Genomic DNA, 19,014 nt, shown 5'->3' with positions numbered 1-19,014 from the left:
CCTTTCTTTTGGGTATATACCAAGGGGTGGGATTGCTGGATCATATGGGGTAACATTATTTATTTTTATTTATTTAGTGTTTTGGAGACAAAGTCTCACTCTTGACGCTCAGGCTGGAGTGCAGTGGCATGATCTCGGCTCACTGCAACCTCTACCTCCCAAGTTCAAGCAATTCTCCCTACCTCAGCCTCCCGAGTAGCTGGGACTACAGGCGTCCGCCACCATGCCTGGCTATTTTTTTTTTTTTTTTTGTATTTTTAGTAGAGACGGGGTTTCCCCGTGTTGGCCAGGCTGGTCTCAAACTCCTGACCTCAGGTGATCCACTTGCCTTGGACTCCTAAAGTGTTGGGATTACAGGCTTGAGCCACCATGCCCAGCCATTATTTTTAATTTCTTGAGGAACCTCCAAACTGTTCTTCATAGTGGTTGTACTAATTTACATTCCCACCAACAGTGTACAGGGGTTTAGTTTACTCCACATCTTTGCCAGCATTTGTTATTGCCTATCTTTTGGATAGAAGCCATTTTAACTGGGGTGAGATGATATCTCATTGTAATTTTGATTTGCATTTCTCTGATGATCAGTGATGTTGAGCACCTTTTCATATGCCTGTTTGCCATTTGTATGTCTTCTTTTGAGAAATATCAATTCAAATCTTTTGCCCACTTTTTAATCAGATAATTTGATTTTTTTCCTATTGAGTTGTTTGAATTCCTTATATTCTGATTATTAATCTTTTGTCAGATGGATAGTTTGCAAATATTTTCTCCCACTATGTGGGGTTGTGTCTTTACTTTGTTGATTGTTTTCTTTGCTATGCAGAGGCTTTTTAACTTGATGTGATCTCATTTGTCCATTTTTGCTTTGGTTGCCTATGCTTGTGGGACACTATTATTCAAGAAGTTTTTGCCCAGACCAATGTCCTAGAGAGTGTCTTCAAAGTTTTCCTGTAGTAGCTTCATAGTTTGAGATCTTAGTTATTTAAGTCTTTGACTGATTTTGATTTGATTTTTGTATATGGTGAGAGATACAGGTCTAGTTTCATTCTTCAGTATACGGATATCTGGTTTATTTATAGAAAACACTGTCTTTTTCCCCAGTGTATTTATTTGGCAACTTTGTCAAAAATAGATCACTGTAGGTATGTGGATTTGTTTCTTGGTTGTCTATTATATTCCACTGGTCTACACTTTTTTAATGTCAATACCATGCTTTTTTGGTTATGATAGCTCTGTAGTATAATCTGGTCAGGTAATGTGATTCTTTCAGTGTTCTGTTTGTTCAAGATAGCTTTAGCTATTCTGGGTTTTTTGTGGTTCCATAAAAATGTTAGGTTTTTTTTTTTTGTTTCTATACAGACTCTCATTGGTATTTTGATAGGAATTGCATTGAATCTGTAGATTTCTTTGGGTACAATGGACATTTTAATAATATTGATTATCCTAATCCATGAACATGGAATATCTTTCTATTTTTTGGTGTCCTCTTCAATTTCTTTCATTAGTATTTTACAGGATTTTTTGTTTTGTTTTGTTTTGTTCTTTAGACAGAGTCTGGCTCTGTCATCAGGCTGGAGTGCAGTGGCATGATCTCAGCTCACTGAAACCTCCGCCTCCTGGGTTCAAGCAATTCTCCTGCTTCAGCCTCCTGAGTAGCTAGGACTACAGGCATGTGCCACCACACCCAGCTAATTTTTGTATTTTTAGTAGAGATGGGGTTTTACCATGTTGGCCAGGATGATCTTGATCTCTTGACCTCGTGATCCACCCACCTCGGCCTCCCAAAGTGCTGGGATTACAGGCGTGAGCCGCTGCGTCTGGCCTGTTCTACAGTTTTTATTGTAGAGAACTTTCACTTCCTTGAGTAATTCCTAGGTATTTAATTTATGGCTATTGTAAATGGGATTACATTTCTTTATTTCATTTTTAGATAATTCATTGTTGGCATATAGAAATGCTCCTAATTTTTGTATGTTGATTTTGTATCCCGCAACTTTACTGAATTTGTTTATCAGTTTTAATAGTTTTTTGGTGGAGTCTTTAGTTTTTCCAAATATAAGATCATATCATCTGCAAACAAGGATAATTGGACATTTTTCTTTCCAACTTGGATGACCTTTGTTTCTTTCCCTTCTCTGATTGCTCTAGCTAGGACTTCCAGTACTATTACTGAATGACAGCAGTGAAAGTAAATATTCATGTGTGCTCCAGATCTTACAGGAAAGGTTTTCACTTTTTCCCCATTCAGTATGATACTAGCTGTGGATCTGTTGTATATAGCTTTTATTATTTTGAGGTATGTTCCTTCTCAAAAAAAACTCAGTTTTTTGAGTGTTTTTTTAAATGATGAAGGAATGTTGAATGTTATCAAATGCTTTTTCAGCAATGATTGAAATGATCATATGGTTTTTAATCCTTCATTCTGTTGATATGATGTATCACACTGATTGCTTTGCATATGTTGAACCATCCTTATATCCCTGAGATAAATCCCACTTGGTCATGATGAATGATATTTTTAGTGTATTGTTGAATTTGGTTTGCTATATACTTTTGAGGATTTCTGCATCAATGTTCTTCAGAGACATTGGCCTGTAGTTTTCTTTTTTTGATATATCTTTGTCTGGTTCTGGTATCATAGAATGAATTTGGAAGTATTCATTCCTCCTCTATATTTTTAGTTGAGTAGGATTGGTATTACTTCTTCTTTAAATGTTTGGTGGAATTTAGCAGTGAAGCCATTGGGTCCTTGGGTTTTCCTTACTATGACGCTTTTTATTATGGTTTAAATCTCATTACTAGTTATTGATCTGTTCAGGTTTTGGATTTCTTCATGGTTCAATAATGGTAGGTTGTAAGTGACTAGGAATTTATCCATTTCCTCTAGATTTTCCAATTTATTGACGTAAAGTTGTTAATAGTAGCCACTAATGATCCTTTGAATTTCTGCAGAATCAGTTGTAATGTCTTCTCTTTTTAATCTCTGATTTTATTTATTTGGGTCTTCTCCCTTTTTTCTTCATTAGTCCGGCAAGGGTTTGTCCATTTTGTTTATCTTTTCAAAACAACTTTTTCTTTCATCAATCTTTTGTATAGTTTTCATTTCATTTCAATTTCATTTATTCTGCACTTTATTATTTCTTTTCTTCCATCAATTTTGGTTTGCTTTTGCCTTTCTAGTTCTTTAAGATGCATCATTAGGTTATTTATTTGAAGTTTTTCTTCTTTTTTGATATAGGAACTTTTAGGTATGAAGTTCCCTCGTAGGACTGCTTTCAGTGTATCCCATAGGTTTTGATATGTTCTGCTTCCATTAACATTTGTTTCAATAAACTTTTTCATTTCTTTCTTAATTACTTCCTGACCCACTGGTCATTCAGGAGTATATCAATTTCCATGTGTTTGTACAGTTTGCAAAAATTTCTCATTATTGATTTCTAGTTATATTCCATTGTGGTTAGAGAAGATGCTTGATATTATTTCAATTTTTTTGAATGTTTTAAGACTTGTTTTGTGACTTAACATAGGGTGTATCCTTGAGAATCATCCATGTGCTAAGGAAAAGAACATGTATTCTCTAGCCATTGGATGAAATGTTCTGTAAATATCTATGAGATCCATTTGGTCTATAGTGCAGATTACATCCAATGTTTCTTTGTTGATTTTGTATCTGAAAGATCTGTCCAATGCTGAAGGTGGGGTGTTAAAGTCTCCAGCTATTATTGTATTCAGATCTATCTCTCTGTTTAGCTCTAATAATATTTGCTTTACATATCTGAGTGCTCCAGTGTTGGCTGCATGTATATTTACAAATATTATAGCCCCCTACTGAATTGGTCCCTTTATCATTAAGGACTTTCTTTCTCTCTTCTTATAGTTTGGATTGGAGTCTATTTTGTCTGATATAAGTATAGCTACTCCTGATCTTTTTTCAGTTTCCATTTGCTTGGACTATCTCTTTCCATCCCTTAATTTTCATTCTGTGTGTATCTTTATAGGTAAAGTGTGTTTCTTATAGATAACAGATCTTTGGGTCTTGTTTTTTCATCCATTAAGTGACTCTATGTCTTTTCGTTGGAGAGTTTAGTCTCTTTACATTCAATGTTGTTATCTATAAGAAGGGGATTACTCCTATCATTTTGTTTTCTGGTTGCTTTGTGGTCTTTTCTTTCTTCTTTCCATCCTTCCTGTATTCCTTTTTGTGAAAGTGATTTTCTCTGGTGTTATGGTTTGATTTCTTGCATTTTATTTTTTGTGTATCTATGTTTTTCAATTTGTAGTTACCATCAGGCTTCCAAATTCTGTCTTATAACCCATTATTTCAAACTGATGACATTCATTACATAAACACACACACACACAAGCAAAAACTAATAAACACTCTACACTTTAACTTTATACCCCTGCTTTTTACATTTTTGTTTCTCTTTATGTCTTACTGTACTATGTCTTGAAAAATTATTGTAGTTATTTTTTATTGGTTCATCATTTAGTCTTTTTACTTGAGTGGTTTGCATACCACAGTTATAGTACTATAATAGTCTGTTTTTCTGTGGCTATTACCAGTGAGTTTTATACCTTCTGATAATTTCTTCTTACTCATTAACATCCTTTTCATGAAGATTGAAGATCTCCCTCCAGCATTTGTGGTAGGACAGGTCTGATGTTGATGAAATCCCTCAGCTTTTGTGTGTCTGGGAAAGTCTATTTCTCCTTCATGTTTGAAGGATATTTTCATTGGATATACTATTTAAGGATAATTTTTTTTCTTTCAGTACTTTAAATATGTGATGCCACTCTCTTCGGACCTGTAAGATTTCCACTGAGAAGTCTGCTGCCAGACATATTGGAGCTCTTTGGATGTTATTTGTTCCTTTTCTCTTGCTTTTAGGACCCTTTCTTTATCCTTGACCTCTGCAAGTTTATTAAATGCCTCAAGGTAGTCTTCTTTGGGTTAAATCTGCCTGGTGTTCTATAACCTTCCTGTATTTGAATACTGATATTTTTCTCCAGGTTTGGGATGTTCTCTGTTATTATCCCTTTAAATAAACTTTCTAACCCAATCTCTCTGTCTACCTCCTCTTCAAGGTGAATGACTTAGATTTGCTCTTTTGAGGCTATTTGCTAAATCTTGCAGGTGTGCTTTATTCTTTTTCTATTTTTTTGTCTCCTCTGACTCTGAATTTTCAAATAGCCTGTCTTTGAGTTCACTAATTCTTTCTTCTGCTTGATCAATTCTGCTATTAAGGGACTCTGATGCATTCTTCAGTATATCAATTGCATTTTTCAGCTGTGGAATTTCTGTTTGACTCTTTTTAATTATTTCAATCTCTTTGTTAAATTTATGATAGAATTCCAAATTACTTACCTGTATTATTTTAATTTCTTTTAGTTTCCTCAAAACAGCTATTTTGAATTCTCTCTCTAAGTTCACATATCCCTATTTCTCCAGGACTCCAAGTTGATTTATTTAGGTCATTTGGTGAAGCCATGTTTTCCTGGATGGTCTGATGTTTGTAGACATTTGTCAGTCTTGGGGCATTGAAGAGTTAACTATTTATTGTAGTCTTTGCAGTCTGGACATGTTTGTGCCCATTCTTTTTGAGAAGGCTTTCCAGGTAGTCAATGGGAGTTGGCCCCAAGCCCAATAACACTGTGGTTTTTGCAGACTCGTAGAGGTACTGCCTTAGTGGTCTTGGATAAGATCTGGAAGAATTCCCTGGATTACCAGGAAAAGACTATTGTCCTTTTCCCTTACTTTCTCCCAAACAAACAGGGTGTCTCTCTGTGTTCAGCCACCTGGAACTGGGGGTGTGGTGATGTAAGCCCTCCTATGGCCACCATCACTGGGACTGCACTAGGTCATACCTGAAGCTAGGACAGCACTGGGTCTCACCCAAGCACTGCTGCAACCACTACCAGACTACCACCTATGTTCACTCAAGGCCCTAGGGTTCCAGGATCAGCAGATAGTGAAGCCAGCCAGGCTTGTGTCCTTCCCTTCAGGGCAGTGAGTTGCCCAGGCCCTGGGTGAGTCCAGAGATGCTGTCTAGGGGCCAAGGATGGCAGTCAAAAACTTTAATAATTTACTTTATGTTCTGTTATACTGAGGGTAAGCTGGCACTCAAACCACAATACAAAGTTGTTCTTGCTCTTTCTTCAGGCAGAGGAAATACTATCAATATCAAATTACTACTCTTTCCTGTTGTAATATCTAATTTCCGATTAATACCCAAGGAAGTGCAATAGAACATGGTTTATCCTTCTGGGGCTTGGCATTTTTCTCTTCTGGATACATTTTCTTGATTTTTCATCCATATATGGGCAGTAGATTATATAATACATATTAACATGATTTTAATTTTAAATTTTAATTAGAATTATTACCTGCCAAAATGTACACATGACCAGATGAGTAGGAACTGTCATAATCTGTCCGTTATAATGTCATCATTGCACTCTTGTTAGGATTCATATCACTCATCTTAAACTTGTGCATCAGAATGGCATAGTATCACTGACTTATGGTTTGTAGGCTGATAGATCATGCCATCAGTACTCACTACGAACTACACTAAATTGGCTTTTCAACTGTAACAATGGCCTAGTTTTAACAATGAATTATTCTTTACTTATATTTCACTATGAGTGACACTTCAGTTTCTTTACTAGGAAACCATATAGGACAGGTTACTGTTGCCATAATCTTTCAAACCATAAAGAGAAAAAACATTCATCAGCTAACTAGGAAAACAAAACAGAAAACAATTATTGGTGTTAAATATGACAAATGTGTTCAAGCTTTGCACGCTGTTCTGTGGCTATTTATTCCTGAGGTTGGAATGCATGTTTTACAAAGAATCATTTGTACAATAGATCATCTATCTGACAGTCTGGACCTCTAGATGTTGACAAAACCCCTCTCTTATATATGGCACCCTTCAAGTAACAATGTGATTGATGATGTTAAATCTAACTACTTCAGGAGATTTTGAATCCCATGTAAAAAGAGAACATGCCTTATTATTGTCGATATTCTCAACTACTTGGGCAATCTCAGGTACAAAGTATACATTTAAATATATGTTTACTGAAAAATACTAAATTCAAAACTGAAGTTTTTCCACCAATTAGCATAAATAATTATGACAATAAGTTTTGAAAAGGCCATAAACAAATACATTTTTTAATCTTTTAACAAACTTTCCATATACTGATCCAAAGTACAATTGGTACTTTAAGCTTGTTTATATTTCTTTTATTGAATAAAATTTAATATATAAATAAGAGTTAAAACAGTTACTGGAGCCAACTAAAGTCAAGCTGTACACAGATTTCCATAAAACCATAAGAACCAAAACCTAGAATAATCCTGTATCTCCCAATGAAATTATACTATTATTACTAATCATAATAGTAGAAGATTGAAATGATTCAATACTTAAATATTCTAACCACCAAAATCTTTTTCTCTTTGTTTTGGACACAGTGTCTCACTCTGTTTCCCAGACTGGAATGCACTTATGCCATCATAGTTCCTCCCAAAAAACTAGGACTACAGGCACACAGCACCACACCCAACTAATTTTTCGTATTTTGTAGAGATGGGGGTCTTGCTGTGTTTTCCAGGCTGGTCTTGAACTGCAGGCCTCAAGTGATTCTCTCGCCTTGGCCTCTCAAAGCTCTGGGATTACTGGCATGAGCCACTGTGCTTGGCCCACCATAATCTTAATCATTCAAATATACCTTTGTCAATGCCTTTTAAAATACTTTAAATTAGTATTGCATCAAACATATGACTGACAAAAAGAATTACAGTTACAAGTGATACCTGTTAGGCAAACACATATGTCTTACAGGCATGGTACATACAAATACTATTATTTAAAAGATTAATCCCATTGCCGTTTGGAAATCAGAACTCAAAAGTGAGTTTCTTGGAACTTGGGGATGATAGAGTCAAAACTCATTGTTTGATCCGTAGCATTTTGACATAAGATTTTAATTTTCTACTTATCTCCCTGAGTGAATTTATAAAGGAGATTTTAAGGTTCCCATATATAAAAGCAGAGGAATAAACCTTTGAATGCCTTCTTTTTTATATACTTAACACCATTAATACTCATAATGGTTCACAAAGTGAGTATGTTATCTCTGTTATATAGATGAAGAAATATTAAGACCTCACAACTGGAAAGTGTAGAGCACAGTCCTGATTTTCAAGACAGCTTTAGAATGCTCCTGTAATACTCCACACTAACTTGTACTCTGTTGCCCAAACTACAAAATGTATATATTTTATGAGTATTCAATGACATAATCAAAAAGCATTTTAATAGTAATTCAAAATACATCTAATCATCAAGAAATACATAAAACTAAGTGACTCAGGATTTAAATTGCCCAGGAAAAAAAATCAACACAATGTAGAAGCAAATATTACATGCCTCATATTCTACCTATCAGTATTCCTTCTCTGGCCTTTTCCTTTACAATTTTAATTTTCTGAGGGCTACTTTTATCTTCTCAGGAGTAACAAAGGAAATTTCAATGCCCAACTTTGATTATAGGCCTTCTTGACAGTTGATTTTTTAAAAATCTCAGCAAGATAATGATAAAACATATTCACTCTTTCACTATAGCTGCAAAAATATCCACACTGTTCTGCATTTCTTAAAGCTGATTCTGATAAAGTAGTGAATTGTGAACATTCACAAAGAAATGTATCTTATGCTCCTGTTCAATATCCTTGAAAGTGGTTTTTGTATGAAAGAATCTTAGAAGACACCAATTTATGCCTTATGCCTATCTAAAAATTGAAGCCATACTATATGAAAGTGAATCTTTAACCTCTAAACTCAAGAAAATAGTCTAATTCTGATCAGTGGCCATAATTATTTTGTTGCTCCAGTAATATTTAATTAAAATTAAAGGTATTAAATTAAGGTTATTAAAGACAACTGAAAGCTTCCTTTGCAAAAATCAAGAGGATCAATGGTACTCCTACATCCAGAAATATGACAAAATCATAACTCAGGTAGATTAATTTCTCAAACTTGAAAGTTTGAAAGTCTTTGTTTCCTTTCAATTATCCAAAGTAAGATAAATGTGATCCATTTAAATTTAATTCTTAAAATGAAAACATCTCTTTTGAAAAAATAAAGTGATTTCATAATTATTTTTATGTTAAAAGCATTTAAACTACCAGTATTGTTTGTAAAAGAAAAATGAAATTATCTTCTTAATATTTTAATTGTAAAATTATAATTTTATATAACCAGAAATCTGGTTTTTAATAACCAGAAATCTCTACTGTTTGGCTCTTGATATTTTTCTCCCTGCTAATGGAAGCAAGGGGTTAAGAAAGGTGTTAATCTCTTCCCTACCCAGTGATGCCCCATAGGACAAACTCTCTTTAAAATACCACTAAAAAAAAGAAGAAAAAATATGTAAACATAATTCTTTTCATCAAAATACAAATTCCTAAAAAATATTAAAATTTTTTGTTCCTTAATAAAACTTTCTAACTTTAAAAATCATCTTTTATATTTACTTAGTCTCAAAGTATCTCATTACAAAATAACACTGGAAGGAGGAAGTGGAGCTGGGCTGCTACTGGGACAGTGTCTGCAGAGTCCAATTCTAGGAACGTTTTTAGGAGGCAGGGGACAAGATGGCCAATTAGATATAGCCAGGAAACACATCTCCCTTCAAGAGAAACCAAAATATCAAGTAAACCATCACATTTCAAACAGATTGTTTGAGAGAAAACACTGAAAGTTGAGAGAGAGGTGATGCAGACACCAAGGTTGAAAAGGAAGTTGGAAAGCCTGCATAGAATCTCTTAGCACAAGGACCAGCTCTCGGTCCTGAACAGAGCCAAAGCAAGGGGGGAGTGAAGGAACTACAGAACACCACACCTCGGGGATCCTAACTATAAAAGATCCCACAACCCACACAGACATTTGAGTTGGCAAAGGAATTGCCCACAGAGTATGCAGAGGCAGAGCTCAAACCTGTGCAGAGCTCAGAAGGGTTCATGGAACATGAGACAGCTACAGCAAAAGGCAACCATAGGTTCCCATCCCCTAAGTCTCTCCATCTTGCTCTGAGTGACTGGAGCCCCTACTGACTGCAGAGCCAGGAGAAAGTAGTGCTCCCTTTCTCATGGGATTGGGCAAGGCTGATCCACATGCCCCCTTGTCTTCCAGCTCCTCTCAAGCCACCTGCCTCGCCATTCCTGTAAGAGGGTGCACAGAGCACAGCCTGCACTGCCCCGCCTGAGTGTTTTGCCAGTGACCTGGGAGCAGTTTAGCTTCCCCAGCACAGCTGGTGTTCAACCCCATGGGGCCAGAGGACAAAGCTGCAGGCCCAGTCCCAACCTCCCAGGGTTGGAGTACACTGTCCAGGGTTCCAGAACTGGGATCTGTGGTTACAGCTCTAGTGAGGAGGGAGCCCCCACTCAGAACACAAACAGGGAGGCGTGAGTTCATGTGCTGCCAAGGGAGCTGGGCATCCTTCCTTCCACAAGACCAGCCTGGGAAGGGTTCAGTCTGTTGACCAGTCGTACCTTCTGCTTGAGGGAGCCCCATGGCCTGGAACACTTGGGACAGCCCCGCAATTTCAGCACAGAAAGCTTGGGACAAATCTAGCTGGTTAGGTCTGTTCCTGGGGCAGACACTGGAGGGAGATCTGTTTGGGGGATCCCACAGCCATTTTCCAGGCTAAAAACCCTGGGCTGCAGGCACCACACGAGCTATAAATCCGTGGCACCAACACACTGCCTGGGGATCCTATGCCCTTGACCCAGTTAATCACCAGAACACCAAAGACATATCCCACAACCTACTCTGACTCTGCCAAGCTCAGAGGACCAGTGGGTCCCCAGGAAGCTGTGAGTCTCTGGTGATCTAAGCTTCAGCTTGAGAGGTCCCTAAAGGAGGGGACCTTTTATGCAGCCAACCAGAGTCCCCCTTAGGGCTAAGGAAACATAGGCAGGACATCCATGATAGGAGGGGTTCCCCCAAAACCTAGGAACAGACTTAGTGAGGGGGTAATCTTCTACCCCCCAACAACATCTCCCCCCTACCACATCTCCCCCAACCACATCTCCCCTCACCACATCTCCCCTACCACCACATCTCTCCCTCCCCCAAAGCACTATGAAGGCACTGAAATACAAAGGAGGCTTATAGCTGAGTAAGCATATCTGCCAGCCCTTACTCTTAAATGCCATCTACTGCATCACAGCCTGAATTACACCACCAAACAAAAATAAATTCCTTTAGCACACAATGCCTGTGAAACCCAATGAGGAAACTAGCCCAAACTAAGGAACTCCTACAGAACCTTGGCCCTCTGAAAAGACACAAAAACAAAGCCAACCAACTATACACAACATACACAACAGTCAAACCCTCAAGGGATTAAAAAACGAAAATGAAAACAAGCCCCATCCAAATGTGAGCAGTTTATAAAAGAAAAAGAAACACTAGCCCCCTCAGATGAGATAAAATTAGCACAAGAACTCTAGCAATTCAAAAACTCAGAGAATTTCCTTACCTCTAAAGGATCACACTAGCTCCCCAGCAATGAATCCTAACCAGAGTGAAATATCAGAAGTGACATACATAGAATTCAAAATCTAGATGGCAAGATTGAAAAGAAAGTTGAAATCCATTTCAAGGAAGCCAGTGAAATGATCTAAGAGTTGAATGACAACATAGTCATTTTAAGAAAGAACTAAAGTGAACTTCTGGAACTGAAAAATTTCCCTGATCTCACTAGATAGGTTAGCAAACAAATTCAAAAAAATTCAGAGAACCTCTATGAGATACTATACAAGATGACCACCCCCAAGACACAGAATCTTCAGACTTTCCAGGTCAACGTGAAAGAAAAAATCTCAAAGGTAGCTACAGAAAAGGGTCATATCACTTACAAAGGGGATCCTATCAGGCTAACAGTAGACTTCCCAACAGAAACTATACACGCCAGAGAAGACTGGGAACATATTTTCAGCATTCTTAAAGAAAAGAAATACCAGTCAAGAATTTAATATCCCACCAAACTAAGCTTCATAAGAAAAGGAAATGTATAATATTTTCCAGACAAGCAATCACTGTGAAAATTCATTACCAATAGACCAGCCTTGCAAGAGATCCTTGAGGGAGTTGTAGACACAGAAATGAAATAACAATATGTACTACCACAAAAACACACTTAAATACATAGCCTGCAGACCCTATCGAGACTAAAAAATCAAGACTACAAAGCAACCAGCTAACAGCACCAGGATAGGATCAAAACATCACATAGCGATATTAACCATGAATGTAAATGGTCTAAATGCCCCACTTAAAAAACACAGAGAGGCAAGGCGGCTAATAGAACAAGACCCAACCACTTGCTATCTTCAAGAGAACCATCTCACACATAATGAAACCCACAGGCTCAAAGTAAAGACATGAAGAAAGATTTACCATGCAAACTAAAAACAAAAAAGAGCAGGGGGTCCTATTCTTATATCGGATAAAGCATACTTTAAAGAAACAACACTAAAAAAGGACAAAGAAGGTCATTACGGTCATTACATAATGATAAAGAGTTCAATACAACAAAGACTTAACTGTCATATACACACACACACACACACACACACACGCACACACACATACACACACACACACACTGACATTGGAGCACCCAGATTCATAAAGCAAGTACTTCTAGACCTACAAAAGACTTAACCACACAATAATAGTAGTGGACTTCAATACCCCATTAACGGCATTAGATGGATCATTAATGCAGAAAACTTAACAAACTCTGGATGTAAATTTGACTTGTCCAATTGGACCTAATAGACATCTAAAGAATACCCATCAACCACACAATATACTTTATTTTCATTGGCACACTGAACATATTCTAAGTTTGACCACATGCTTGGCCATAAAGCAAGTCCAAACAAATTTCTAAAAACCTGAAATCATACCAAGCATATATGTGGACCACAGTGGAAGAAAAATTGAAGTGAATAGCAAGAAAATCTCTCAAAATCACACAATCACATTGGCACCAAACAACTTACACCTGAATAACTTTTAAGTAAACAATGAAGTTAAGACAGAAATTTAAAAATTCTTTAAAATAAATGAAAAAGAGATACAACATACCAAAATCTCTGGGATGCAGCAAAAATAGTGTTAAAAGTTTTTATCACTAAATGTTTACATCAAGAAGTTAGAAAGATCTTAAATCAACACTCTGACATCGTACCTAGAGGAACTAAAATAACAAAAATAAATTAACCCCAGAGCTAGAAGAAGAAAAGAAATAACTGAAATCAGAGCAGAACTGAACAAAACTGAGACACAAAAACCTACTCAAAGGATCAATAAAACCAAACATCATTTCTTTGAAAGGATAAACAAGATTGACAGACTGTTAGCTATTATCAAAGAAAAAAAGAAAGAAGATCCAAATAAGCACAATGAGAAATGACAGAGTTGACATTACAGCTAATCCCACAGAAATACAAAATATCTTCAGAGACTATTACGAACAGTTTTATGCACACAAACTAGAAAATCTAGAGGAAATTGATAAGTTGCCGGAAACACACAATCTCCCAAGATTAAACCAGGAAGAAATTGAGAACCTGATCAGAGAAATAAGCTCTAAAACAGTAATAAGAAACCTACCAACTAAGAAAAGTCCTGGACCAGATATATTCATAGTTGTATTCTACCAGACAAACAAAGAAGAGCTGGTGTCAATCCTACTGAAACTATTCCAAAATACCAAGGAGGATGGACTCTTCTGTAACACATTCTAGGAAGCCAGCATCATCTTGATACCAAAATGAAAGACAAAACAAAAAAGGAAAACTATAGGCCAGTATCCCTAATGAAGATAGAGGAAAAGATACTTGATAAAATACTACCAAACTAAATCTAGCAGCACCTCTAAAAGTTAGTTAACTATGATCAAGTAGACTTTATTCCTGGATGCAAGGATGGCTCAAAATAAGCAAATCAAGAAATGTGATCTACCACATAAACAGAATAAAAAACAAAAACTGTATGATCATATCAATAGACATAGAAAAAGCTTTCGATAAAATCCAACATCCCTTCATGATAAAAACCCTCAAAAAACTAGGTTTTGAGGGAATGTATCTTAAAATAATAAGAGCCATCTATGACAAACCCACAGCCAACATCATACTGAATGGGCAAAGGCTGGAAACATTCCCCTTGGGAAGTGGAATAAGACAAGGACACCCACTCTGGCCACTCCTATTCAACATAGTACTAGAAGTCCTAGCCAGAGCAATAGGAAAAAGAAAGAAATAAAAAGCATCCAAATAGGTAAAAGAGAAGTCATATTGTCTCTCTTTCCTGATGATATAATTATATACCTAGAAAACCTTGACGGCCACCAGCAGGCTCCTAGAACTGAAGAACAACTTCAGTAAAGTTTCAGGGTATAAAATCAATGCATAAAAATCAGTTGTACTTCTATACACCAATAACGGTCAAGCTGAGAGTTACCTCAAAAACACAATCCCATTTACAACAGCTACACATGCACAAAATACCTGGGAATACATCTAAACAATTTGGTGAAAGATCTCTACAAGGAGAACTACAAAACACTGCTGAAAGAAATCACAAATGACATAAACAAATGGAAAAACATTCCGTGCTCATGAATTGGAAGAATCAATACTGTGAAAATGACCATACTGCCCAAAGCAACCTACAGAACAAATTGCATGATTGACTGCTATCCCTATTAAAATACCAAAATCATTTTTCACAGAATTAGAAAAGAAATTCTAAAATTAATATGGAACCAAAATAGCCAAATCAATCCTAATAAAAAATAACAAAGCTGGAGGCATCACGTTACCCGACTTTAAACCATATTACAAGGAAGTCTACAGTAACCAAAACAGAATGGTACTGTTACACAAATAGACACAAAGTCCAATGGAACAGAACAGAGAACCTAGAAATAAAGCTACATACCCACAATCCATCTTATCTTTGACAAAGTTGACAAAAATAAGCAATGGAGAAAGGACTCCCTATTCAATAAGCGGTGCTGTGATAGCTGGGTAGCCATATGCAGAATAATGTCACATATGGAAAAGAATTTATGACTAAGTCCTCAAAAGCAATTACAACAAAAACAAAAATTGACAAGTGGGACCTAATTAAACTAAAGAGCTTCTACACAGCAAAAGAAACTATCAACAGAGTAAACAGACAACCTACAGATTGGGGAAAAATACTCACAAACTATGCATCCAACAAATGTCTAATATCTAGAACCTGTAAGGAACTTAAATCAACAAGAAAAAAACAAATAACCCCAGTAAAAAGTGGGCAAGGGACATGAACAGATACTTAAAAGAAGACATACAAGCAACCAACAAATGTGAAAAAATGCTCAACACAATAATTAGACAAATGCAAATCAAAACCATTCTGACACCACTCAGATGGCTATTATTAAAAAGTTGCAAAACAACAGATGATAAGGCTATGGAGAAAAGGGAATGCTTACACTCTGTTGATGGAAATGAATTAGTTCAGCCACTGTGGAAAGCAGTTTGGAGATTTCTCAAATAACTTAAAACAGAATTACCATTCAACCCAGCAATACCATTACTAGGTATATATCCAAAAGAAAATAAATTGGTCTGCCAAATAGACATGCACTCCTATGTTCATCACAGCACTATTGACAATAGCAAAGTCATAGAATCAACTGAGGAGCTCATTCACAGTGGATTGGATAAAGAAAATGTGGTACATCAATACCATGGACTACTATGCAGCCATAAAAAAGAATGAACTCATATCCTTTGCAGCAACATGGATGCAGCTAGAGGCCATTATCCTAAGTGAATTAATGCAGAAACAGAAAACCAAATACCTCATGTTCTCACTTATAGCTGGTAGTTAAATAATAGGTACACGTGGCCATAAAGGTGGCATTATTAGACACAGGGGACTATGAGAAGGGAGAGGAAGGGTGGGGGGTAAGGGCTGAAAAACTACCTATTGAGTACTATGCTCACTACCTGGGTGACAGGATCAATCATACCGCAAATCTCAGCATCATGTAACATATCCATGTAACAAACCTGCAAATATACCTCCTGAATGCAAAATAAAAGTTGAAATTTTTAAACTACCTACTTATAAATTACATGTTAATTAATTTATAAGGAACAGAAGGAACAGCAGTAACTATACAGAAGAGAAAAACACCTTAACCAAATGATTAAAATTAGTATCATTAATAAAGGTCCAACAGACTATGTGCCTCTGGGTATCATATCCCCAATAGAATATAAATACTTATGTTGTAATCCAGCCAAGAATGGATAAGCTCATTCTAATCATAAGGAAAAAGTAAAGAAACACAAATTAAGGGACATTCTATAAGAATTCTAGCTAGTTTTCTTTAGAAATATCAATCTTATGCAAGAAAAAGACTGAAAACTGTTCAAAGTTTAAAGTGGCTGACAACCACATGCAAACACAATCCTGAATTGGACCCAGTACCAAAGAAACAAAATTTGTAGTAAGGGACATTATTTAAACTTTTGACAAAACTGGAATATGAACTATAGGTGAAAGTATCGTATCAATTTAAATATCTTTAATTGACAACTGAACTATGATCATATAAGAGAACATTTTAGTTCTTAAGAATGACACTGAAGCAGTAAGAAATGAAGGACCATAATGTATGCAACCTCTCAAGTGGTTAAAAAATGTACGTGTGTTTAGGGAAAGGGAGAGAATTATAAGGCAAATGTGGCAAAATGTTGAAAATAATGAATCTAGGAAATATCATATGGGAATTCTTTGAACTGTCCGTATAATTTTTCTGAAAGTTTGAAATTATTTCAAAATAAAAAAATTTAAATTATTTTTTAAGATTAAATATTAATATGTGAAAATTTTCACAAAAAATTGAACACAGCAAGCCTGACAAAATATGATTAGTACAAGTGCTTTGAACAGTGACAAGAGGTTTGTACCAGAAAGTAGCTTATTATACTGCTTTCTTCATCAAAAAAAGTCTTGCTCTTAAAAAATAACTCAGCTATCCTAAACTCTGCTTAGTGACATTCTGGTACAACCTAGTAACAGTTAATATACCAGCACTATACTTTGAGTAGCGCTAGTCTAAATACCATCTATTTGTAATCAATCAATCAATAACTACTTTAAGAACTATACATATGCATTTGGAATAATATACACCAAGTTATAACCAGTTTATGCTGGGTAACACAACTGAAGGTAATTTTTATTCTCTTCTTGTATTTTCTTATTCTTATTCCTTTTTTTTTTTTTTTTTTTTTTTGACAGAGTTTTGCTCTGTCAGCCAGAGTGGAGTGCTGTGGCTCAATCAGGGCCCACTGCAGCCTTGATCTCCTGGACTCAAGTGATCCTCTTGCCTCAGCCTCCTGAGTAGCTGGGACCATAGACATATGCCACCATGCCTAGCTAATATTTTGTATTTTTAGTAGAGATGGGGTTTTGCCATGTCACCCAGGCTGGTCTCTAACTCCTGGGCCCAAGCAATCTGCCCAACTCAGCCTCCCCAGTGGGGGGATTACAGATATAAGCCACTGCACCAGGCCTCTTCTTGTATTTTTTTAAGTTTCTGCAATTAACATGGATTACTTTTGTAACAAGAACATAAGTAAACTTTCAAAAAAGTGTAGGTGAAAAAGAATTTAACAGGCAATAAGATTTCTTGGAATTTGCCTCCTGTATCAAAACACGACATTTTGTCTTAATGTTTACATACTACCAACATTTTTCTAAAAGGCTTGTACTTACAGCTGATCTTGAAGCTCCACAATTATATATTCTAATTGTTCCTTCTCCAGTTTATGAGCCAGATCAGAATCTTCAATCCTTTGAAGTAGTATTTTATTCTGGGAGACAGATTCAGATAGTTGGTTCTCTCGAAGTCGTAAGAGTTCTTCAAGGTAACCCTGGAAATCCAGTATCATCAAGATATAGAAACTGCAAAATTCTAATACATATCCTGAAGATAAATGCTGAGTAGCTTAAATGCTATTCCTATTTATATTGTAATGAAACAATTTCAAAGCATTACTGATAAATTAGTAAAAAATTTGTCTTAATTGAATAAAAATTTAACATATATTCTCCATTATTTAAAACTCTTCTCTAAAGTTTGAGAAACTGTAATTTGAGGCAAAACTTAGTTAAAACATTGTAATTTCTAAGCTTCACAACAATTGCATGACTCCTAGCTTCAAAATACAGCCCTAAAAACAGAATGACCAATTAGAAAGTTGCTTCTTTGTGATTATTTTTCAAAAACACATAGACATTAACATTTTAGCATTAATATGTTAGTGAGAGGTAGTATAATTTTGGTTAGGCCTGCTGGCCTAGTGTCATATTCCAGTTTTACCACTTATCAGCTATGTGTCCTTGGGCAAGTTACTTAAGCTCTCTGTGCCACAGTTTCACCATCTAAAAAAGCAGGACCCATCAGAGTATCCTAGTTGGTAGGATTAAATGAATCAATACAGATAAATTGCTTAGAACGGTATCTGGTACACTGCATGCAATGTATAATTACTAGCTATTATTATTAGTAAACACGTAATAGATATAAGACTTCTTGGAATAATCTCTTAACCTTTTACTCTTTACTTTCTCTTTGTCCTTCTGCCCTGCTTTCTGGAAAAACTTATTGAATTTATCCTCAAACCCTTTGTACTAAATTTCTGAATTTAGGAAATCATACATTTAATTTTCAAAATCTTTCCTGTTTTCTGATTGTTCTCTTCCCATGGCATTCTATTCTTTTTAGTTGCAGTGTACTTTCAAATTCCTCTAAGGATTATTAATTAGAATCTTTTTAAAGTATTCTTCTATTACATGTTATCCTATTCATGTGTCATTAATAAACTTTCACCTATTTTAGATTTATGAT

General features: G+C 35.9%; 1 protein-coding gene across 13 annotated transcripts in view; it reads right to left on the bottom strand.

The window, feature by feature from the left end:
- Positions 1–19,014, bottom strand: part of RUNDC3B (RUN domain containing 3B) — a 207,997-nt gene that overhangs the window by 36,364 nt on the left and 152,619 nt on the right. For all 13 annotated transcript variants that reach the window (XM_008976308.4, XM_034964374.3, XM_034964377.3 and 10 more), the window contains one exon: positions 17,880–18,037. In XM_008976308.4, the coding sequence (XP_008974556.1) occupies positions 17,880–18,037 (158 nt within the window). The remainder of the gene's footprint in view (positions 1–17,879; positions 18,038–19,014) is intronic.

This window comes from Pan paniscus, chromosome 6, assembly GCF_029289425.2.
Source record: "Pan paniscus chromosome 6, NHGRI_mPanPan1-v2.0_pri, whole genome shotgun sequence".
NCBI lineage: Eukaryota > Metazoa > Chordata > Mammalia > Primates > Hominidae > Pan > Pan paniscus.
The sequence above is the reverse complement of the archived record's forward strand: the minus strand, read 5'-3'. Positions and strand labels throughout refer to the sequence as shown.